Source organism: Symphalangus syndactylus, chromosome 10, assembly GCF_028878055.3.
Source record: "Symphalangus syndactylus isolate Jambi chromosome 10, NHGRI_mSymSyn1-v2.1_pri, whole genome shotgun sequence".
NCBI lineage: Eukaryota > Metazoa > Chordata > Mammalia > Primates > Hylobatidae > Symphalangus > Symphalangus syndactylus.
In genome coordinates, this window is record NC_072432.2 from 22,833,486 (window position 1) to 22,857,767 (window position 24,282).

The following is a 24,282-nucleotide window of genomic DNA, read 5'->3' on the forward strand; positions in this document are numbered from 1 at the left end:
GAAACAAGAAGCAACCTAAATGTTTGAAAATGGAAACTATTAAATAGATTATGGCACGTTCAGATAATAAGTTATGCAACAATCCAAAGCAATGTTTTTGTTGGGGGGGGGAATGTAATGACAGGTATAGGTCTAGGATTTTTAGAAAAGAGTCAGAACATAAACTATAATTATAATCTAAGTTATATTTTTTAAATATATGTATATAGAAAAGACTACTGGAAGAAATATAGACCAAAACCACCCTGAATATTGTCTCTGAGAGGTAAGGACTCTGAATGAATAACATTTTCTTGTATACAGTTCTATTTTCTAACTTCCTGCACAAAGCTGTATTACTTTTACAATCAGAAAAAAAAAACAATTACTGCCTATGAATAAATACACATATGAATGATAAGAAAAAAAAATTTAAGCCTCCAATCACTAAGGACAAAATCATTCCTAGCACGCAGAAGAAACCTGAATCTTAACACCAGTGCACTTTAAAGCATAGAAAACAAAAAGCAAACCAACCAAATCCCTCCGTAAAGACAGGCTGAGCTGCTTCTCTCGAAAGGTGGCGGGATGGCGGGGGGGTGGGGGGGGCGGGAGGTGATTTCAACACACCATTGTCGAGAGGAAAACTCGGCACCCATATTTCAAATGCTGCTGTTGGAGGATCCCCCTTGATTCAAAGACCATTCACATCGAGGCTTAGAGGGTTGAGGGAGTGTGAAGAGTGCCCCCCCCCCACCCCGTCGCGCCCTCTCCAAACACGCACACTCTCACACTCAAACGTGCCGTCCCAGCCTATCTAGTCCCAGCGAGTCCAAGCCGGTGCAGCCGCGCCCCATGCCCGGATCGCAGCCCCGAGCCCCAGTCCGCCCGCGCTGGGCGCCGCTGTACCTGTTCGTGGCGCGCGGTACCGCGGTCGCCGGGTTCCGGAGCGTCCTCAGTGCTGCGGGTGTGCCGTGGGTGGCCTCCCTGCTTTCCTCCACCAGGATCCTGCACAGCCGGGGAGAAAACTTAAGTTGCTACACCCCGCCGGGAGCCGTTGGCTGACAGGCTGGGAGTCTCGTTCCTTGCCTGGCAGGGAGATCTCGCGCTCCCCGGCTCCCAGGCCAGGTCCCCAGCCCCAGAGTTGGAAGAGCCTTAGGGCGGGAAGGAAGGGACAGCAAGGACCAGAATGGGGAGCCGGGGATCCTGATGGGGAACCCGACGGCAGATCCCGCTCCACAGCTGCCTAGCCCACAGCGATGCGCGCTAGAGTCCCCGCAGCCCTGACCTGTCCCTCTGCTCCCCAGCCGATGTCCACCGGTCCGAGGGTCGCCTCCCTGCGACCCCCTCCCCCACTCCACTTTCAGGCCGTCGCCTCCCGTGGGCTGCTCCCCGCCGCGGCCAAAAGTCTCCGCTACCGAGGGGAAGCGATGGGCGGCTTGGAGGTCCGGGGGCGCCAGGCGAGGCGCGCGGCGGGCGGGTGGGTGGGTTACCTGGCGCGGGCGGGCGCGTCTGCCGGGCACCAGAGCAGGCGCAGCAGCAGCAGCAGCAGCAGGCTGGCGAGCAAGGCGAGTAGCGCGTCCCCTGGCCGCATCCTGAGCCACAGGCGCCGCCGCCACCGCTGCTGCCGGGGCGAAGCGCAGCCTGGGCGGCCCCGACTCGCGGCTCCCGCCGCCGCCGCCACCGCAGCCGTGGCCGCAGCCCCGCGCACCCACAGCGTTCACAGGCGGCAGCGAGGGGCGGCCCGCAGCCCACCCGGCAATCTCCGCGGCAGGCGGAGAAGAAGCCGCGTCCGGGCTCGCTCCGGGCTCCCAGCCCCGGCCCGCGGAGCGCCGCGATCGGCTGGCAGATGACGATTCGCCGAGCTCGCCGCCTGTCCTCCCGGAGGCGCTCCGAGCTACTGCGGGCTCCGGTCGCCGCTGCCACTGCTGCTGCCGCCGCCGCCGCCGCCGCGCGGGGTCACCTGAAGGTTGGGGCGCGGAAGCTCAACTCCGTGCTGATTGGGCTCCAACTTTTCTGCTCCCTCGCCTCGTCCCGATTGCCCGCGTGTCGCCCGGAAGCCCACGCAGACCACCCAGCCACACTACAACTCTGGCTGCCGAGAGAGGAGAGGAGAAAGGGGCCGCTTCAAAAACTTTCAAAACTGTGCAGTCGCTCAGCTGGATCCTCCCACGCATGAAGAAAGCTAGGGACTGGGGAATTGCTGGGTGGATCATGACACTGAACAGAAGCAGTAACCTGTGCTTGCTTCAACCCAGATTCAGAGGGATAGCGAATTGGTACGAGGGGCTAGGAGACCTTTAGGCGTGAGCACATTACTACCCGGAGACCGGTTTAGCCCCTGCCGGTACTGCAAATAGTTTCATTGGAAAACCTCCATGCCCATGGCTTTGTATTATCAGTGACTGCATATGGCTGTATGATCTAGGGCTGCAAGGGCAGAATTGAGTAGTGATGACAGAAGTGGCAAAGCCCACAGGGCCTGAAATATTTACCATTTAAACTTTCCAGAAAAAGTTTGCATACTGCTCTTAAATAAGCAAGAGGCCATTAGCTTGAGGCTGTCCCTGTACGTTGAGTTCCCACCTAACAATGGAAACCTACATTAGGCTGTAATGAACAGCAGGCTACTGGCCAATCACAGGCAACCAACTCATTATACCAGGCCCCACAAGGCAGCCTGTGTAGCTATCGCCCATCAGTTTCTCCACTGTGTTTCTGAGTTTGGCCTATCAGGCTTTGCTGCTCACACCACGGGGTGGACCTCACTGGACCTCCTCTGGTTGTGAGTGCTGCCAAATTCATGAATCCTTTGCTCAAATAAACTGTGCTAAATTTAATTTGTCTGATGTTTTTCTTTTAACACTGCTATGGGCTGAATGTTTGTGTCTCTACAAAATTCATATGTTGAAACCCAAATCCCTAATCTAATGTGGTGGTATCTGGAGGTGGGGCCTTTCGTACCTGATTAGTTCATGGGGTGGAGCCTTCCTGGTGGAATTAGTTCCCTCATAAGAGCAGGCAGCAGGGAATTTGCCTCCTCTCTCTCTGCTCTGTGCAGTGTAAAGACACAACAAGAGGGCAGCTTTCTGCCAAGCAGGAAGAGGACCCTCACCAGAACTTGATCATGCTGGCACTCTGATCTTGGGTTTCTTACCCTCCAGAACTGTGAAAAATAAATTTCTGTTCTTTCGGTCACCCAGCCTATGGTATCCTTCTTATGGCAGCCAGAACTAAACCACGGTCCAGATCATATTGGTTAGTATCTCATTTATGAGTATCTCATCTGCTGCAGGAGAGTGATCCAATGATACTATGAAACAGACTGGCTCTCTAATTATTTATTTAGAAGTGGGTCTCAACTCCTTATGCCCTAAACTATCCTGACTTCCCAAGCCCCCACTTAGCCACTTCCCTAGGTTTTAATTCCATTGTGGTTATATGCAGGCTTATAAAACTATTCACTCTTACTTTTGTATAGTTTTGAGATTTTTCCAAATGCAACCCTTGGATTCTACCATCTTGGGAGTACCTTGATAAGATCTTTTGAAATGACTTCAATTTTGAAAAGGCTTTCATGAGTTAACTTTCCCAAGCAACAAAAATATGATATTTCAACTGACATCTCCTAGAAGCATATGGTCTTCACCTGAAAGAGGCCAAAGTGAGAGCCATTTGGGAGCAACCAGGCCAGACAGCTAAATAAAGCTGTCACCAAAGGTTCCATCACACGAAAATATATATCAGGGAAAGAGATACCAGTATCCCTAGTCTCTTTCTGCTAATTCCAGATTTACTCTAAAAACATCTTGTTAAATACAAAACAGAAGTTTGCACATAATAATTGAACAATAAATGTTTGGTCAATGAATAAAAACACATAAGAACTACTGTTATTTTTAAAGAGAAAATGGAGCAAAAAAACTAAAAATAAATATGACTAGTTATATGATTTCCTTCTATAGCTCATCACTGCTGTTAATATATGTACTAATCAAATAAAAATAGGCTTCTACTTTTATATAAAACTAATATTTATAGGGTTTCAGTTGCTTCATCTGAGTATGACATAAAGTAATGCTATATTCAGGTAGTGATAAAATAATATAATAATCTAATTCTACATATTTCAAAGTTTAAGCCGTTTGTTAAATAAGTAGAATATGGCACAATTATCAAGAAAATGAAGAGTTGCCTGAATTTGAAAGATATTCCAATTTTTATCTCAGTGCAGAAAATTGTGCAGAAAACTAATGCTGAACATGGTTTGCAGAAAAAGAAAAAGGCATTATTGTATCAGCCAGGAAGCTGCAATTTCACCTAATTTACTAAAGTTTAATATTTCAGCACAGCTGGGCTCAAGGCAACAGCAGAAGAGTCAGCCTGGCACTGGGTTCCCTAAACACCCTTGCTGTAAATGAAGTTACTTTTTATCAAGCCAATGGCTATCAGCAGGGGACTCACAAAAGCCCATTTTAATTGGAAAACGAAGTGTAAATTTGCAGTGGGAATTCTGAGCCCAGTGTTAAAATTTGACAGTAGGGAACTTTACCACAAGCTTTCTAATTTAAGACCTGGGTGGGTAAGATATGAATTATCTTGTCCTTGAGAGAGAAAGAAACCTGACAAGAACATGATACCTTAACATTATTAGCCATAGAACCACTACTGGAAAAGTGTGGATTTGGTAGCTTCACATTTGCAGGCTTGACTTGCAACCCTAAAGATCTATGCAATGTAGTAATTTGAAATGCTGCTGAGGCCAGGAATTGAAACGTAAACTCAGGTTGACATCCAGATGCTGCTCCCAAGCTTGTGATAAGTGGCCAGCCTACCTCACTCACCCAGTCCACTCCACATGGGCCTCTCATTTGGTCTTTGTTATTCTTTATTCATCATCATGAATCTCCTTACCTTCATAAAATAACTTTTAAAAAATGATTGGTAAGTTTTGATATATAAAAAGTCTCCAGACCTATGGAAATCTTGAAAGTTGAAGTTTCTGATTTGGAGCGTAAGGTTTCTTACTCAGCTGACGAGTGACTTTCCACAAAAAAGATGATTCAAGGGAAAGCTAGAAACGTGTAAGATTCCATAAGTGTGGATTTGGGCATTCAGAAAGATGAATCACAAATACCAAGTGTCTACTTGACATTTGATATATACATAATATGTATGTATATACACTATATACATAGCATGCAATGTACAGAATATATACTGTGTATATACATATGTGTATACACATTATGTATACACACGTATTATGTATACATATTATGTATATATTATATACATAGTATATACTACGTATATATACATAATATATAATGTATATATACACACTAGATACATTATACTATATATGTATGTATATATACATTATCTTATGTATATTATATATACTATGCGTATACATTCCATATAATAATTATGCATATGCAAATTGTTATATAATATTTTGTATCTATATTATGTATATTATATTGTATATATACATGATTATATATTATGTATATAATACAAATGTATAAACTATATATACATATATTTGTTTACATAGTATGTATATATAGTGATATCTGTAATATATCTACATAATTTTTTTCTTTATATTGAAGACTCTTACTGATATATAACAGTGAATGAGTGTACATCAATATGCTATACCTCTATATAGATTATATGTATATATACACACACTATATAAACAAATATGTGTGTATAGAATGCATATACATGTATACTATGTATAAACACACTATACACATAGTAGATACAAATATATCTCACTGGTATATATGAACATCTTCAATGTAAGGTAAAAAAGGAATGCTGTGAGAAATGCACAAAAAATTGATGCACCAAAGACTCTTCTTCATTCGGGAGACATTTTTACCTCTCTGTTTAGAAAGGATGATTTCTGATGTTTCAGACCGCTTGATTGGTTTTTGTAACACTAAAGATTTGTGAGGACTACAGGACAATAGGTCATTTATAACATTAAACTATACCTTGGGGAGAACGTTTATAAGACTGTGATAACCAAGACTACATATTTTCAATAAATCATAGGATATAAATAAAAGTAGAAATGACTTGAAGAAATCAATGACCTCAGTATCTCTCCAAGTTTGTCTTATTACAGATTTTTGACCGCTGTTAGCTGAATATTAAAGAATGGGGGCCAGGCGCAGTGGCTCAGACCTGCAATCCCAGCACTTTGGGAGGCCAAGGTGGGCAGATTGCTTGAGCCCAGGAGTTCGAGATCAACCTGGGCAATATAGCAAAACCCCTCCTCTATAAAAAATACCAAAAGAAAAAAAAATTAGCAGGGCATGGTCATGCACACTTATGGTCCCTGCAACTCCAGAGGCAGAGGTGGGAGGATCACTTGAGCCCAGGAGGCAGAGGTTGCAGTGAGCTGAGATGGCACCACTGTACTGCATCCTGGATGATGGAGTGAGGCTCTGTCTCAAAAAAAAAAAAAAAAAAGTAATTCTATGCATAAAGTAGTTTTAATGTAAAGAGTATAAAACTACAGGACAAAATATAAGAATTATTATTCACTTTATAAAATAGATTTTTAACATATAAACATTCAAATTTCCAAAATCCCTCTCTTTGGAATGCACTTAAAACACTATAAAGGACTAAAACAGGAAATGCACACTATTTATTAATATCTCAAGACAATAAAATGGCAACAATCCCATTTCACAAATTCCCTGCTGAAGGTGAACTAATTGGACAAGAATGCCAATTTCAAGACATGTCTCCTCTATTTATGATCTTATATTTGTGGGAAACAAGTAGAAAAGTTGGTTGGGTGTGGTGGCTCATGCCTGTAATCCCAATACTTTGGGAGGCCGAGGCAGGAGAATTGCTTGAGTCCAGGAGTTCAAGACAAACCTGGGCAACACAGCAAGACCCCATCTCTACAAAAAGTGGTTTTTTTTGTTTGTTTGTTTTGTTTTTTAAATTAGTCAGGCATAGTGGCTGGTTCCTGCAGTCCCAGCTACTTGGCAGGCAGAAGTGGGAAGATCGCTTGAGCCGGGGAAGCGGTGGTTGCAATGAGCCAAGATCATGCCACTGCAGTGCAGCCTGGGTGACAGAGAAAGACCCTGTCTCTTGAAAAAAAAAAAAAAAAAAGTAGAAAAGTTTTTTTTGTTTTTTTTTTTTATTATACTTTAGGGTTTTAGGGTACATGTGCACAATGTGCAGGTTTGTTACATATGTGTCCATGTGCCATGTTGATTTCCTGTACCCATTAACTCGTCATTTAGCATTAGGTGTATCTCCTAATGCTGTCCCTCCCCCCTCCCCCCACCCCACAACAGTCCCCGGAGCGTGATGTTCCCCTTCCTGTGTCCATGAGTTCTCATTGTTCAATTCCCACCTATGAGTGAGAACATGCGGTGTTTGGTTTTTTGTCCTTGCGATAGTTTACTGAGAATGAGTTTTTAAGGCCCTACTAATTCGCAATTTGAAAGAGCAAAGGCTAGGAGTAGACCACAGTAAAAACAAGTAGTAATCAGTGTAAATAGCCAGGGCTGCAAGATTAAAAAAGAGCTGGAGGCTAACATTTCCGTTTTCAGCAAATGTAGCATTCTTGCCAGAGGCATGCTAGTTACCCAAAGATGCTGGTAAACTTAGGGAGAGATACTGCAAAAGAATGTTGTGGCTACTGACTAAAGTCAATTTACCAAGGAAAAATGAGTACGTGTTCTACCTATCTGTTTTTGAGTTACTGATTTTCACACGAAACTGGCCTCTCCCAGGGTCAGAATATCCTGCCTAATTCTACACCCTGTCAGACCAGGCAAAACTTCAGTTGTTTCAACAGATTGAGGGGTGGAGAGTGAGCATGCAGAAATAATATGTCAAATTCTGTCAAATTTCTTCCTCCCCTAACTTCTCTTCCCCACCTCTTCATTCCATATAACCTAAACTATAAACAGATAACTGAAAAAGAAAATTGACAGCCAGCCCATAATGGAAAACTAAGTTTCAACAAGTGCACAAAGAGAAAAGAAGCACTGCCAGAGAATTTCCATTCGCAATATTCCTAGCAAGTAGCAGAAAGGAACAGACATGACTTATTTCAAAGATGACCAGATAGGAAAGGAAATTATGCAAAGGTTCTGGAAAATATAAGATAAAAGGAAAGAAGTGTAACCAGTAAAAAGGGAAGTGAAGAAAATGTGTTGGAAGAGACTTACTCCAGGAAACAGCAGAAAATTTAAGCAAGATCACTTCATACTCCCCGGGAAACTAAATATAATGTAAACACTGTAATAGGAAAGTCCAATGAAAGAAAAACTGAAAAAGAGGTAGTAAGGCGATAGAGTATGTTGAGAAGTGAACTGACAACATTAAAGCAAAACAAAACAGAAAAATGTTGCAGAACTTAGAATATCTGGCAGAACTTTTATGGCAAAAATCTGAATCAATGTCAGATTGAACTGGTGACAATTGCAAAAAAAAAAAAAAAAAGAAAACGCACACAGGAAAAGGACAGGGAAACTACACTGATCAAAAAAAATATATATGTATCAGAAACAGATTTTGTTTTTGGTTTTTTTTTTTTTTGGAGATAGAGTTTTCACTCTTTTGCCCAGGCTGGAGTGCAGTGGCATGATCTCAGCTCACTGCAACCTCTGCCTCCCAGGTTCAAGCGATTCTCTTGCCTCAGCCTCCTGAGTAGCTGGAACTATAGGTGTGGGCCATCATGCTAGGCTAATTTTTTTGTATTTTAATACAGACGGGGCTTCGCCATGTGGGCCAGGCTGGTCTCTAACTCCTGACCTCAAGCGATCCACCTGCCTCAGCCCTCCCAAAGTGCTGGGATTACAGGCATGAGCCACTGTGCCTGGCCCAAAGGCAGATATTAAATATAAATCTATTTTTTCTTTTTAAGATGGAATCTCACTCTCTCGCCCAGGCCGCAGTACAGTGGTGCAATCTTGGCTCACTGCAACCTCTGCGTCCCGGTTCAAGTGATTCTCCTGCCTCAGCCTCCTGAGTAGCTGGGATTACAGGCAAGTGCCACCACGCCAGGCTAATTTTTGTATTTTTAGTAGAGACGGGGTTTCACCATGTTGGCCAGGCTGGTCTCGAATGCCTGACCTCGTGATCTGCCTGCCTCAGCTCCCAAAGTGCTGGCATTATAGGCATCAGCCACCACGCCTGGCCACATCTATTTTTTTTATAGGTATTAGATGTTCTTTTTAAAAAGCATTACAATGAAACATTAAAAACACTTAGGACATAATAGAAGAAAACTTTCCTGAAGCAAAGGAACATGTGACTCTGCAACATTTCTTCTTGTTGTCTGAACTCACTATGTGACCTTATGGTGTTACAGACAAATTTAATAGAGAATGACTAACTTCATGACTTATTTGTTGCAGACATTATTCAAAGACAAAAGAATCCTAAGAACATCAAGAAAGAAGAAAAAGGTAAAGATTAACCTGGCTTCCAACTTCATCTCGGCAACTTTAAACAAAAGGAACAAAATCATATTTACAGAGTTTTTAAGCAGAAAAGATGTGGCTCACACATTTCATGCCCAGCCATGATGGTTTTCATGGGGAAAAGCAAATGTTTTTAATGATGAGATTTTCAAATACTTTCAAATATTTAAGAACTCAGAATATACAACCCTTACGTGTGTATCCTAAAAAGAGAAAAATCAACTTGAGCCATAGCCTGGCAGTAAAACATGAATCAAAATAAGGACTTTACAATGAAGTCTTCTTCATAAATAATTCAGATGAGAAAATAAGCCACGTAAAAATAGAATTAAGTTTAAATATTAGAATTCCACAATATAAGTATAACATTTTGTTTAAAAATAGCTAGGTAAATATGAAATAATACGTTGAAGTAATAAATCTTGAAAGGAAAATTCCGTTTATGCCAAATAGTGGAAAGGAAAAAATAAGAAGGGAAATGATGCAGGTAGTAAAAGCACATTATTTCTTCATCTTTCAGCATGCATACATATAATTAAATCATTAACAATCCTGCTAGTCAGAAAAAGTAATAATTGTTTTAACCCTCTCCTCCCCAAAAAAGGATAAAAATCTTTCAGAGAGGGGAGAAAGAAAACTCAGACTTGTAAGCAAATGATAGAAAGAATACCAATTCCCCAGGCATAGTGGCTCACGCCTGTAATCCCAGCACTTTGGGAGGCTGAGGCAAGAGGATTACTAGAACCCAGGAGTTCCAAGATGCAGTGAGCTATGATGATGCCACTGCATTGCAGACTGGGTGACAGAGTGAGACAGAAGGAGGGAAAAATGAAAGGGAAAAAAAAGGAAAGGAAAGGAAGAAAGAGAGAGAAAGAGAGAGGGAGAAAGAGCAAAGGAAGGAAGGAACAAAAGAACGAGGCAAGAAGGGAGGGAAGGAAGGAGAGGAGGGAAGGAAGGAGGGGACCAATAAGTGTTAAATAAAGTTTATAAGAGGCTATGGATTTGGACTGAGCTCCTGCACTAGGCCCCAACAGATCAAACCAAAGTGGCATGACTCTTGCTAAAGTTCCATGTCATCAAACCAAAACTAAGCAGTTTGACTTTCTAAGAAATCAGGTGAGAGCAGTAACAGCCAAATCTCCAAACAGACCAGTTCTAGCCAGCAGGATAAGGAAATTCCCTCTGCTTTAACCCTTGCAAGGAGGTAACCAGAAGTAACCTGATAGTAACTAATTCCCTTTGCTGCTTCCTGGTTCCAGCTTAAGCTACTTTATAAACACCAACTGTTCTGCCACATCCAGTGTGGCACCTCCTTATTTTCAGACAACGTGCTGCTGGATTAATGACTCCCAAATAAAATCCAACTAGATCATTTAACTAAATTTGTTAAAATTTTGTCTTTTGACACAAGCAATATAGGGATCTGTTACAAACACTTAACAATGTTTTATAAAATATGACAATTAGAAATGAGTGCACAGCTAACCTCTTAATAATGAAAGAGAAATCCACGAGTACCAGAACTGAGGAATGAACAGAAAAAAAGATTAGCAAGTGTACGACCTGACACAGCTGCTCACATGGGATGCATTAGCATCCTGGCAACCTGGAGGTTTGGTTTCATTTGTTTTCATTTCTACTTTTTTAGAGGTGGATTCTTGCAATGTTGCCCAGGGTGGAACACAGTGGCTGTTTTTTTTGTTTGTTTTGTTTTTTTGTTTTTTTTTTTTTTTTTGAGACGGAGTCTCGCTCTGTCACCTAGGCTGGAGTGCAGTGGCGCAATCTCGGCTCACTGCAAGCTCCGTCTCCCGGGTTCACGCCATTCTCCTGCCTCAGCCTCTCCGAGTAGCTGGGACTACAGGCGCCCGCCACCACGCCCGGCTAATTTTTTGTATTTTTAGTAGAGACAGGGTTTCATCGTGGTCTCGATCTCCTGACCTCGTGATCCGCCCGCCTCGGCCTCCCAAAGTGCTGGGATTACAAGCGTGAGCCACCGCGCCCGGCCGGAATACAGTGGCTGTTCCCAGGCACTATCCCATTACTAATCAGCACGGGAGTTTTAACCTGCTCTGTTTCCGGCCTGGGCCGGTTCACCCCTATTTAGGAACCTGGTGGTCCCCCTGCTCCCAAGAGGTCACCGTGTTGATGCCAAACTTAGTGTGGACGCCTGATCGGCATAGCACAACACAGCCCAGAACTCCTGGACTCAAGCAATCCTCCTGCCTCATCCTCCCAAGGGGCTGGGACTACAGGTGCATGTTAACCTGCCCAGCCAGTGTTCACATCTACGCACAGAATGAAAAAAGAAGATTGTGTTGCTAGTGACACAGAGTTAGAATTGAAATTCATGCAGGAAGCTAATGCAAAATATCCTTGATAGCCAAATATCAAAATAAGCCAGACTTGGTGGCATTCGCCTCTAGACCTAACTACTCCAGAGGCTAAGGCCAGAGGATGGCTTGAACCCAGAAAGTAAACCTGTAGGGAGCTATGATTGTGCCACTGCACTCCAGCCTGGGCAACAGAGTGAGATCCTGTCTCTAAAAGAAAAGAAAATGAGAGAGAGAAGAAAATATCATATTCACGAAATGCAATACCCAAGGATACAGATGGCCAGCTTTTCATGTACATGTACATGGTTCCACAGAGCTGACAGTAGGACCTGTACAAAAACAGACTGGTATATGCATGAGGGCAGGGAACCAATCCCTGTGTATACCAAGATATGGCTGTAAATGATACATTCTAAGAGATAAGAAACTGACCCCAGAAAGAAGGAGAGAGATGCAAGAATAAAAGTGAAAAAGGAAAATGGCAAACCATCATTGACTACATAACACAAAACAATGATGACTCATCTGTAAAGGGAACTACAAAACAAGACTGAACTGAAAACCACAGACAATAATAACATGGAAGACAGACAGGAGGGATCAGGGCTCAAGCATAATAAGCTCCTTGTCTTATTGTGAAGGTGGGAAGAAATAATAATTACCTTTACGCAGTATTACGTCAAATATGCACTTTGTGAATGTTAAGACGTCTACCGAAAAATAAAGTTATAAGTCTTTCCGTCTTTTTTTTTTTTCTGAAATGGAGTCTGGCTCTGTCGCCAGGCTGGAGTGCGGTGGCACGATTTCGGCTCACCACAACCTCCGACTCCCTGGTTCAAACAATTCTTCTGCCTCAGCCTCCTGAGTAGCTGGGATTACAGGCATGCACCACCACACCCAGCTAATTTTTGAATTTTTAGTATAGACGGGTTTTCACCATGTTGGCCAGGATGGTCTTGATCTCCTGACCTTGTGATCCACCCGCCTCGGCCTCCCAAAGTGCTGGGATTACAGGCGTGAGCTACCGTGCCCGGCCTTAAAAGTATAATTCTTAAACCAGTGGAAGGAAAAAAAGAAATAGAAAAAAAAAAATCAATCCATTCAATAGAAGACAGAAAAGCAAGGAAGAGGTACAGAATAAGAAGTCAAACAAACAGCACAAAATAAGATAGTGTAAATAAATTCAAGTACATCAGTTATGATAGTGAAATAATCAGTTAAAAGAAACTCACAGATTAGATGAAAATAAGAAAAATGACACAGAAAAAAATGAAAGTAACAGTATGTAAAATGATATACAAAGAAAATGTTAGCCAAATAAAGCTAAAATAATAGCAGACAAAACCGACATGGAGGTGCAAAGTATTGATAGACATAAAGAGGGAAGGCCAGGCACAGTGGCTCACGCCTGTAATCCCAGCACTTTGGGAGGCCAAGGTGGGCAGATCACTTGAGGTCAGGAGTTTGAGACCATCCTGGCCAACATGGTGAACCCCATCTCTACTAAAAATACAAAAATTAGCCAGCCGTGGTGGTGCATGCCTGTAATCCCAGCTACTTGGGAGGCTGAGGCACGAGAATTGCTTGAACCTGGGAGGTGGACGTTGCAGTGACCCGAGATCATGCCACTGCACTCCAGCCTGGGCAATAGAGTGAGACTCTGTCTAAGAAAGAGAGAGCGACAGAGAGAGAAAGAAAGAGAGAAAGAAAGGAAAAAAAAGAGAAAGAAAGAAAGAGAGAGAGAGAGAGAGGGAGGGAGGGAGGAAGGAAGGGAGGGAGGGAGGGAGGAAAGGAAGGGAAATTTCATAATAATAAAAGGCACAACACAGTAGATACAGTCCTATATCTGTGTGAAACAACCAACAACATAACTTCAAATTATACAAGACAAATTCGATAGATTCAACACCTGTCTCACTCAAAGAGACAACAAAATAGCAGAAAACACTGATTGAGCAACACAATTCAAAAGAATACATGTTTCCCAAACTAATCTGGATTATTTGTGAAAACTAACCATATTTCTGTTCACACAGCAAGTACCAACAAACCCCAATAATTATTATAAAGGTCATGTTCTCTCATCACAAATCACAAAAATTATGAACCAATTTTTTTACAGATTAAGATGATCTCCATACTAACACATTCAGATACAGTGCTCCTTTACTTATGGTGGGGTTATATCCGATAAACATGTTGTAAATTTAAATTATCTTAAGTCAAAAATGCATTTAGTACTCCTAACCTACCAAACATCATAGTTTAGCCTACCCTCCGTTAAAAGGGCTCAGAACACTTACATGAGCCTACATTTAACCAAAATCATCTAACACGAAGTCTATTTTATAGCAAAGATTGAATATATCTCATGTAGTGTATTGGATACTGTACTGAAAATACAAGCCTGGGCAACATAGGGAGACCCAGTCTCTACAAAAAACATTGAAAAATTAGCTGGGTGTGGTGGTGCACACCTGTGGTCCCAGATCCTAAGGAGGCTGCAGTGGAAGGATCGCTTGAGCCCAGGAGGTGGAAGCTGCAGTGAGCCATGTCACTTGAGCCTGGGTGACAGAGGGAGAACCCATTCCCTCAAAAAACAGACAGAAAGAAAAAGCAAAGTAGAATGGTTGTATGGGTACTTGAAATATGGTTTCCACTGAATGCATATTGCTTTTGTGTCATCATAAAGTCAAAAAATTGTAGGTCAAACTATCATGAACCAGGGACTGTCTGTAATTCATAAGTCAAAGAGTTATCTCGATTAAATTTAGAAAATATTTATAAAACACCAATAATGCAAAAACAACAAACCAAATTGTAGACTGTAGTGAAAACAGGAAAATGAATAGCTTTAAATGCAAATATTAAAAATTGAACTTTAATGAGCTAAGCATCCAACTTAAAACACTAGGAAAAATACAGCAGAATAAACCCAAAGAATATGAAATATGCCCCCCAAAAATGGAATAAAGAAGTAAGAAAAGGTCCAGGTGTGGTGGCTCACACCTGTAAGCCCAGGACTTTGGGAGGCCAAGATGGGTGGATCACGAGGTCAAGAGATCGAGACCATCCTGGCCAACATGATGAAACCCCATCTCTACTAAAAATACAAAAAATTAGCTGGGCATGGTGGTGGATGCCTGTAGTCCCAGCTACTCAGGAGGCTGAGGCAGGAAAATTGCTTTAACCTGGGAGGCAGAGGTTGCAGTGCTCCAAGATCGCACCACTGCACTCCAACCTGGTGACAGAGCAAGACTCTGTGACAAATTAAAAAAGTAAGAAAATTGGGAGATCAATCTAAGGAAACTGTCCTCTAAATAATAGGTTTTCTTAGCCTGGCTCCTCCCCCACAATCTCCAAAAGCAAAGCTGAAATGGGGATTTTTGTACAGGTAGTTTATTTTTATTTATTTATTTTTTATTGAGACAGAGTCTCACTCGGTCACCCAGGCTGGAGTGCAGTGGCATGATCACGGCTCACTTGCAGCCTTTTCATCCGGGGCTCAAGTGGTCCTCCTACTAGAGCCCCCCAAGCAGCTGGGACCACAGGTGTATGCCATGTAATAAAAAAATATATATTTTTTGTAGACATGGGGTCTCACTATATTGCCTAGGCTGATCTCAAACTCCTAGGCTCATGTGACCCTCCTGTATGGGCCTCCCAAAGTGCTGGGATTACAGGCATGAGACACAGTGCCCAGCCAGGTAGTTTATTTAAAAATAATCCCTTGGAGGAGAAATGAGAAAATAGAGAAAGAAAAGCAGAGGAGAGAAAGCCAGTGTAAAAGCACATCATCGAATTGGACATTCCAGAAAGTAACAGACTTCATCATGTCAGGGAGTCTGTGACGAGCTTCATAGAAAGTGCCTCAGTATTCTCTGCTTGAGAGCAGGTTAGCATTACTCCCTCAGCTGCCAAGGCACATTGCATTTTTGGGTTGCACAAGAATGAGTGACAGGCATCCTGCAGAGGGACTGTGTCCCCACATTAGACTGATTCTCGAGACAATGTTCCTATATTAACATATTCTCCCTTCTTCAGTCTTATATTCTGCCTTGTCTGTCCCAAGACCTACAAGATACATGCCCAAACGTGCCCTCTCAGTTTCTGCTACTAAGTGCTGCAATTCTTTTTTGTTTGTTTGTTTTGAGACAGAGTCTCACTTTGTCACTCAGGCTGGAGTCCAGTGGTGCGTTCTCAAGTCACTGCAAACCCCGCCTCCCGGGTTCAAGCGATTCTCCTACCTCAGCCTCCCAAGTAGCTGGGATTAGAGGCACCCGCCACCATGCCAGGCTAATTTTTGTATTTTTAATAAGACAGTGTTTCACCATGTTGGCCATGCTGGTCTTGAACTCCTGGCCTCAAGCAATCTGCCCGCCTTGGCCTCCCAAATTGCTGGAATTACAGGCTTGAGCCACTGCACCTGGCCAATTATTTTGATGTGTATGCTCTTTTCTCCCGGAGTCCAGACTGCATATTCTTTCTTAAGCCATGCTGTGACTTAAGAGGCAATGAGAGAGGTGGAAGCAGCTCTTGAGGAGGACATTATTAAAAGAAGTATCTGTCTCCATTGAGGTCTTCGAGGTATATCGGCATAAGATGAAGCTCTCTTCAAAAGGAAAGGGCTGTTTCTGCCAGCCCAGAGAGTTAGGAGAGCCTGGAGGTTCAAGACGCTCAGGCTAATCTACCCAAATGTCTCCACAACAGCTCTCAAAGTCCCATTCCTTTCCTGTCATAAGCTTGCCGTTTGCATAGGTGACCTGTCAAGGCCATAGGTTCCGTCCTTTTTGTAGCGCTGCCACCCATAAGATTAAATCCTGGGCCAAAATGATCTGCAGCTGCAAGTGATAATCCCCTCTTTCAATGCTGCCATAGAGGTCTTCCAGCTTTCAAAGCCAGCACGGAGTTGATACTTAGCTAACCTAAGGCTGATATTTTTAAATTTAAAGCTTCTAAAGCATCAACCAAAATCAGGCAGTTCATGATTCGTTTCATTACCATTGCCCTCAAACTATTGAAACGATTTGCCTGTCTCTTAACCGGGTGGTTCATCTCTACCTGCACCTCACCTGAATTCATGTCAGTGAGACTCTCATTGGGATGTCAAGGGTTCTTACCACTCCACCCATCACCAACAATGGGATCTTTGTTGCTATGTAACTGCTAAGATTCAATTCCAGAGCCCTCTCCTAAGGTTCTACTTTCCAGGGCCACTTCTGATACCAACTCTTGACCTGCTCAGCATGTCCCACATCACCAAGTAAAGCTTCAGGCAAAGGCTTACAAGCAGGAAGCTTATTTGAGAACTGTTCTCCAGCAGCTGGAATGAGGGATGGCGAAATGGTTCAACTCGTCCATTCTATGGGAAACTGGAGCCCAACCCCTCTAGGTACCCACTGGAGCACCACATGGAATAAGTCTCAGAATTGTTCACCCAAAGGGCAGAGAAAAGGGGCCTTTATCCACCACTGTTCCTCATCTGTCGGGGGTTGTCTGCTGAGCTGTAAATTCCCTCACACTTTCACGTTGTACATGTGTGAGGACCAGGTCGGTTCCTGCAGAAATATCACCATGACACCACGGTATCAAAAAAGCTCCAGGAAGAAGAGTTATGCTGGGAAGCTGAAGTTTACAGAAGCGCTAATATGGAAACCTAAGTATTGGACACCAGATAACAGGTCGCATACAAAGAATCAGGAATTAAACTGTCATAAGAGGTGGTGATATCTACCGATGGAAAAAGAACTCTCAAGATTCACTATCTGGGTTCATATCTCGGTCATTTCACTTACCTGCAAGTATTTAACCTGCAAGGTATTTTACCTGCAAGTGCTTAGCCTGCAAGGTATTTAACTTTTTGTGCCTCGATTTCCTTATATTTAAAATGGAGATAATAATAATAGTAATATATACTTCATGATACTATTGTAAAGATTAGTGAGTTACTCATATAAAGAGATTAGGACAGTGTCTGGCATGTAATAAACACTAGGTAAGTGAATAACTACTATATTATTGGTAGCAATACTGGAAACTAGAAAACACCTTCAAAATGATAAGGCAAAATTACTTCCAACTTAGAATTTTATACCAAGAAAGGAAATAGAAAGTATGTAATTGTTCCTCAGTAGAGCAATAATTTTTTGTGGCTTGTTTATTCAGCAATTCAAATGAAAGAACAAAGTTTATATACCATAAATCCCCAAAATTACAATACAAGAACCATTACTATTTATTCTTATGGTGCAAGGATGGTTCAACACGAGAAAACCTAATTTTATTTACCATATTATTGGGGTGTTGGAGGAAAACCATTATCATCTTAGAAAGGATATATTTGGCAACCTTTCCTAAATTAAAAAAAAAAAATCTGAGGCTGAGTGCAGTGGCTCATGCCTGTAATCTCTGCTACTTGGGAGGCTGAGGCAGGAGAATCACTTGAGCCCAGGAGTTCAAGGCCAGCCTGGGCAACATAGCGAGATCTCATCTCAAAAGAAAGAAAAGAAACTTTAGTAAAACCAGAGGGGTTTGACAGCAGCTTCAAATAGAAAGATAAAACAAATTAACATCTCAAATCAAAAAGGAGCCAGACGCTTAATTGCTTAATAAAAACAATTTCTTTCAATCAAAGAATGAGACAGGATCTTAACAATTGTTTGAGTGAAGTGTGTCCATGATCCCGTGCAGGTTTTTGACATGCCATTTGACTACTCAACATACTAAAAGTAAGTTTCTTAATATCATTGAAGCATTAAACCTAAATAAAACCACGTAAAATACTCAACACTTTTATCCATAGCTTAAGAATCAGTATAACTGAAAAGTATCAGTTGTTCCATTTCTATATTTAACACTAAAAATTAGTATTGATTTTGTACCTATCTCTGACAGTAGAGAACAGAAAATTAGCAAATAGCTGATTCTACAGTCACTGGCAACTAACCAGAATAATAATCCTCACTACCAATTTACAGGACCAATTTTGTCCCCACTGACATGCTTGTAGGTTTTGGACTTGGTAGAAAATTTCCAGGTCTATTGACACAAGTAGTTCAACTTTTTCTTTTCATTTAAAGGCCTCTTTTTCCCAGGCATCTTTCTTGAACATGATCTGATATTTCAAGACTGAGGATAAATATTCAGGAATATTTGGGAATCAGGCATAAACTTCAGATCATTTTCTGATTACGTCCCTTCTATCAGTTCTCTACATTTGGGAAGGAAATGTATGATGTGGTTGTAAAACACAGGGTCAACGTGATTTTGTCACTGTGCCTTTGCTCTTGCCATTCTGTTCTCTTTGCCAGAAAAGCTCTTGCTCCAGACATGTTCTGGACTTATCCACTCTTTCTTTAGTCCAATCAAATATTGCCTTAATAAAATAAGAACTACCTTTCAACCCTAGACACTCAACATCTCCTACCTCCCTACATTGCTTTATGTTTTCTCTAGCACTTGTTACCACCAAATGCATTATGTCTTTATTTGTACATTGCTAGAGCCTTCTCCCAATTACAATGGAAGCTCCATGAAGGCACAGACTTGGTCTATTTTGCCCTATTCCTGCATTTCCAGTGCCTAGAACACATGGAAGAGACAAAATAAGCATTTGTTAAATACAGAAATGAATGTAAATGCCGAACAGTTTATAATATGCAACTGACATTTTTCTGTAACTAACCTAACCACTGCCTTTCCTCTGAAAACTTCAATGGCCTTTAGAAATGCTGGGTACAATCACAGTAATGATAGAAAAGTAAATATAAGGAGAAGCTTTCGTCAGTAAACAGTGCAGAATAAAGCAGAAAGAAAGGGCAGATAGATGTGTCAGCCACAGACTGAAAAAGTTCAAGCAAGTTGTTTTCCCATGAAAATATTTTTTCCCGCTAAAAATTTCACTTGGTCATATTTCTTTGGAAAAGATGACGTGTAAATATAGTACTGAGATTTTAATAGATTACTCCGCGATCTTCCCATGCTGATACTCAGAGCACCCTGTTGTAAGATACAGAGCATGAGGTTTTTATTTAAACAGGTTTGGTGTGGATTTTGGCTGTGCCACTAACTGAGTATGTGACTCTGAGTGGGATGTTTCATTTCTCCGAGTTTCTTCATCTGCAAAATAAGGGTGAAGTGAACCTACTAGGAACTGTGTTCCTCCTCCTGGGTTCTCTAAATCAGAGGTCCTCAAGCCCCAGTACTAGTCCCTGGCCTGTTAGGAACCAGGCCACACAGCAGGAGGTGAGTGGCAGGCGAGTGAGCGAAGCTTCATCTGTATTTACAGCTGCTCCCCATCACTCGCATCACCGCCTGAGCTCCACCTCCTGTCAGATCAGCAGCAGCATTAGATTCTCATAGGAGCACGAACTCTATTGTGACCTGCGCATGTGAGGGATCTAGGCTGCTTGCTCCTTATGAGAATTTAATGCCTGATGATCTGTCACTGTCTGCCGTCACCTTCCAGTGGGACCATCAAGTTGCAGGAAAACAAGCTCAGGGCTCCCACCAATTCTCCATTACAGTGAGTTGTAGAATTATCTCATTCTATATTACGTTGTAATGATAGTAGAAATAAAGTGCGCAACAAATATAATGCACTTGAACCATCCCAAAACCACCCCCACTCCATCTGTGGAAAAAATGTCTTCCACAAAACCAGTCCCTGGTGCCAAAATGATTGGGGACCACTTCTCTAAATGAAGGGCACCCTCAGCCAGCAAGATGCCAGAGCCAGACATGAGTGTCACCCCTCACTCCCTGTTCTTTTTCAGTGCCTCCAGCCACCACATCCAGCCCATCAACACACTTTCAATGTCATCAATACTTCTTGAACCCATTCCCTTCTCTCCATCCACACTGCCATTTGCCTTTTCCATGGTCCAGGCCACCACTATCGCTCCCGTCTGGATTATTGCAGCAGCCTCTTATCTGATTTTATTGTGGCCGGTTTGCCCACCACCACCACTTCCCCTCCATTCCCCAAACAGCAGAAAGAATGATGGCCCTAAAAGACAAATGTGCAGTGATCTATCACCCAGCAGTGTCTGTAGCCGACGCCTGGTGGGATTGTTTCTGTTGCCTGGCCTCCTTGGGTTTATGTCTATTTCCCAATCCCTGTTCTCTAGTCCTCCTGATGTTTCCAGAACTAGCCAATAAATATCCTCCCATTAAATTCCATCTCTGCCCAGGTCAATTATTTGTAACCAGGAGCACTGACTGGCACATCATGAAATGCCTGCTCCCTCCATCCCCTGCAAACACACCTATGCTTCCAGTGGCCTCCTGTTCACGCCTACATCCTTAGCACTGCTTTGGGATTCAAGCATCTCTCACCTCTCCAGTTTCTTCATCTCATTTTGTACTCCCGCCACATTCACCCTCCTGCAGTTGAGCTAGTGTGACATACTGTCTGTTGCTTCTGAACTTTTGCACATGCTGTGTTTTCTCCAAGACCCTCCCCTGTATGCTGTACTTAACACCTCCCAACACCCACCCATCCATCCTTCACTTGGCTAATGTCTACTTGTCCTTTGGATCTCAGCTTCAAATTCCCTCAGAAAGCCTTTCTTGAACACATTGCATGTGAACTTACTTCTTTCTAATGCAAGAGAGCTCTCTTCATCTAGCAGCGGTAGGCAGCTTCACACCTATCGCCCTATAGTGTCCCAAAGAGATGGCTTTCACCCCAGCTTCAGTTAGAAAAATCCTTGCACAGGACCCAGCTAGAGTCATAAGCTCATCTTTCTAGTAGGAGGGATAAGGCTGTGGCTGTCTAGCTGCAGTCACATGCTGGTCACCTGCAGAGTTCTTTGATCCACCCCTTTCCCCTTTGTGGGGTACTTTCCCCAAAGAGCTCAATACTTAGCTATTTTATTTAGAAAAAGAATTTCTGATCTTGAGTGAGACGTGTCAAAGAGAGAGAACTGGAAGGGGGTGCATTAGGCATTTCTGGAGAAAACCGTAAGAATAGAGACCTATAATAAGGACACAGCTAAAGTAGGGCATTGTGAGTTGTATGAAGGCACCGGAAGCTTAGGGCAAGGAGAGAGAGTTCTAGGAGGTGGGAGAAGAATTCACAAAGGAAGGGGAAAAGATGGACTTTCGGTGCTTTGTAAATCCACCCAGGCTTGGTGGCAGTCACTGCTATTTATAGATGAAAAGGCATCCCTGTGCTTTCAAGTGTCAACAAGAGAAAAGAAAATAAACCTGAGACGTGGGTCAGAGAGACCTGAATTCTCAGTTCTGCTCAGTTTGCTAAGACAACCTCTCTGAGCCTCAATTTCCTCGTTCATAAAATAAGGACAAAAATATCATTCTTGATACTAAGTGCCCAAAGCAAGGTGCACAACTATGTATAGTGTGGTCCCATTTGCCTTGTTTAGGAAAAGTAGCATATTACTCAAGTATCACTCTGTATACACGAAGCAGTAGCCATGGTTATTTCAGGAGAGGAAGCGTTGGAGTGGCGTGAGACTTCACGTTCCACTGTATATTCCTCTGGCCTTTTTTGAATTAAGTGCTAGGTATGTGTTTTAATGATTCTAATGAATTCATTACTTGCATAAGAATATCTCTCTCCCAAAGTTGTTGCAAAGAAAACGCCTGTAATCCCAGCACTTTGGGAGGATGAGGGGTGGATTGCTTGAGGTCACGAGTTCAAGACTACCCTGACCAACATGGTGAAACCCCGTCTCTACTAAAAGTACAAAAGTTAGCCGGGTGTGGTGGCGCAGGCCTGTAATCGTGGCTACTCAGGACGCTGAGGCAGGAGAATCCCTTGAACCCAGGAGGCAGAATGAGCTGCAATCTCACTGCAGTGAGCTGCAATCTCACCACCACACTCCAATCCAGCCTGGGCGACAGTGAGATTCTGTCTCTAAATAAATAAATAAATAAATAAATAAAATATATTGTGGGTCTAAATATATAACACATTCTGTGCAAAGGTATTCTGAACAAACAGTGACCCAGGGACCTACCTCATATTTATGTTGTTCTTCTAAATATATATTTTATTTACTATAAAATGTTTACCTTTTTTTCCTAAAAAGATACTATAAATTATTGAAAGTCCAGTACATTTCACCATTGCTTTCCACAGGTAAAACAGGTTTCTTGGATCACTATCAAAGTTCTTAAAAAGCAAGCCTGAGAGCCCAGAAAAGCACAATTCAGTAAAATCAAACACTCATCCAAGAGACTTATTTGTTCCAAAAGCTAAATATGGAAAATCGGATGTCCAAATGGAATATCAAAGGTTGTCATTTGGGAATTAACGAATAGCACTATTGTGATTAGGAAACTGCACAGAAATTAAATCTCTCTTCTTCTGTACCCTACAAGAGTAGGAGGTGAGAAATTAAGATCTGGAGGCATTTTTGATCTAGAGTCACATGAGTAGCACAGGAATTGTTATTTAAAGCCAAAACATTCTGATAATTAAGAAAATCCTTGATGAATAAAATGCCTCATTTCAGATCTCTTCCTTTTAGATGTTGTCCCTTCAGTTCCTTCATATCTGGCCATGGAAATGATCATCCCTCAGAAGCATTTTCGATGAGAAGACCTCTGTTTAGCATTTCACATCGTACTCACCATGCTTCCAGAGAGTATTTTCTTTTTTTTAATTTTATTTTGATCTGGAGAGACAGCTACAGCTATTTTTTATTTTATTTTATTTATTTATTTTGAGACAGGGTCTCACTCTGTTGCTGGGCTGGTGTGCAGTGGCGTGATCTTGGCTCTCTGCAATTTCTGCCTCCTGGATTCAAGCGATTCTCCTGACTCAGCCTCCGGAGTAGCTGGGACTACAGGTACGTACCACCATGGGTGGCTAATTTCTTTGTATTTTTAGTATAGACGGGGTTTCATCGTGTTAGCCAGGATGGTCTTCATCTCCTGACTTCTTGATCCACCTGCCTTAGGCCTCCCAAAGTGCTGGCATTACTAGCGTGAGCCACCATGCCTGGCCTTTGGAGGGCATTTTCTTACACTTTTACATTCACTGAATTACTTAGGATGGCTCCGTTCCAAGGATGCTGATCACCTCACTGTTCCAAATTACTTAGGTTATAAACCAGAATTCTTATTCTCCCAGACTCTACACGAGGCATAAGCGGTAATTTCACTTTTAAGTTATGAGATAACCGTATGTTTACCCAGCTTAATTAATTTTCCCTTGGAAAATGTTCCTTTAATTATGTTTTGTATATTTGAATGATTCCTATTTTGCACCTGTGTTCAGAGGCACCTGATTCTAATGAATTGATTATCTAGGCTAGAGAATGAATATAATTATATTTTGCCTACTTTGATGATGAACTTTTCATGTCTGACCTAGCTGGCATTTTTGTACGCTATCTTATCACCTTATTAACTCTATTAAGACGTTTCAGTGATATTTAACATCTTATAGAAATTTAGTCAAATTTATATTATAACTAATATTATAGAGCCAAGACAACTTGGCATTCTCTTCTTGCTTTCTC

General features: G+C 42.2%; 1 protein-coding gene across 1 annotated transcript in view; it reads right to left on the reverse strand.

Moving 5' to 3' along the window:
- ST8SIA6 (ST8 alpha-N-acetyl-neuraminide alpha-2,8-sialyltransferase 6) overlaps nucleotides 1-1,648 on the reverse strand; it is a 123,628-nt gene extending 121,980 nt beyond the window's left edge. The window contains exons 1-2 of the mRNA XM_055296681.1: nucleotides 1,473-1,648; nucleotides 889-987 (exon numbers count right to left, since the gene is read on the reverse strand). Coding sequence (XP_055152656.1) covers nucleotides 889-987; nucleotides 1,473-1,573 — 200 coding nt within the window. The 5' untranslated portion in view covers nucleotides 1,574-1,648. The remainder of the gene's footprint in view (nucleotides 1-888; nucleotides 988-1,472) is intronic.
- Nucleotides 1,649-24,282: the final 22,634 nt, after the last annotated feature.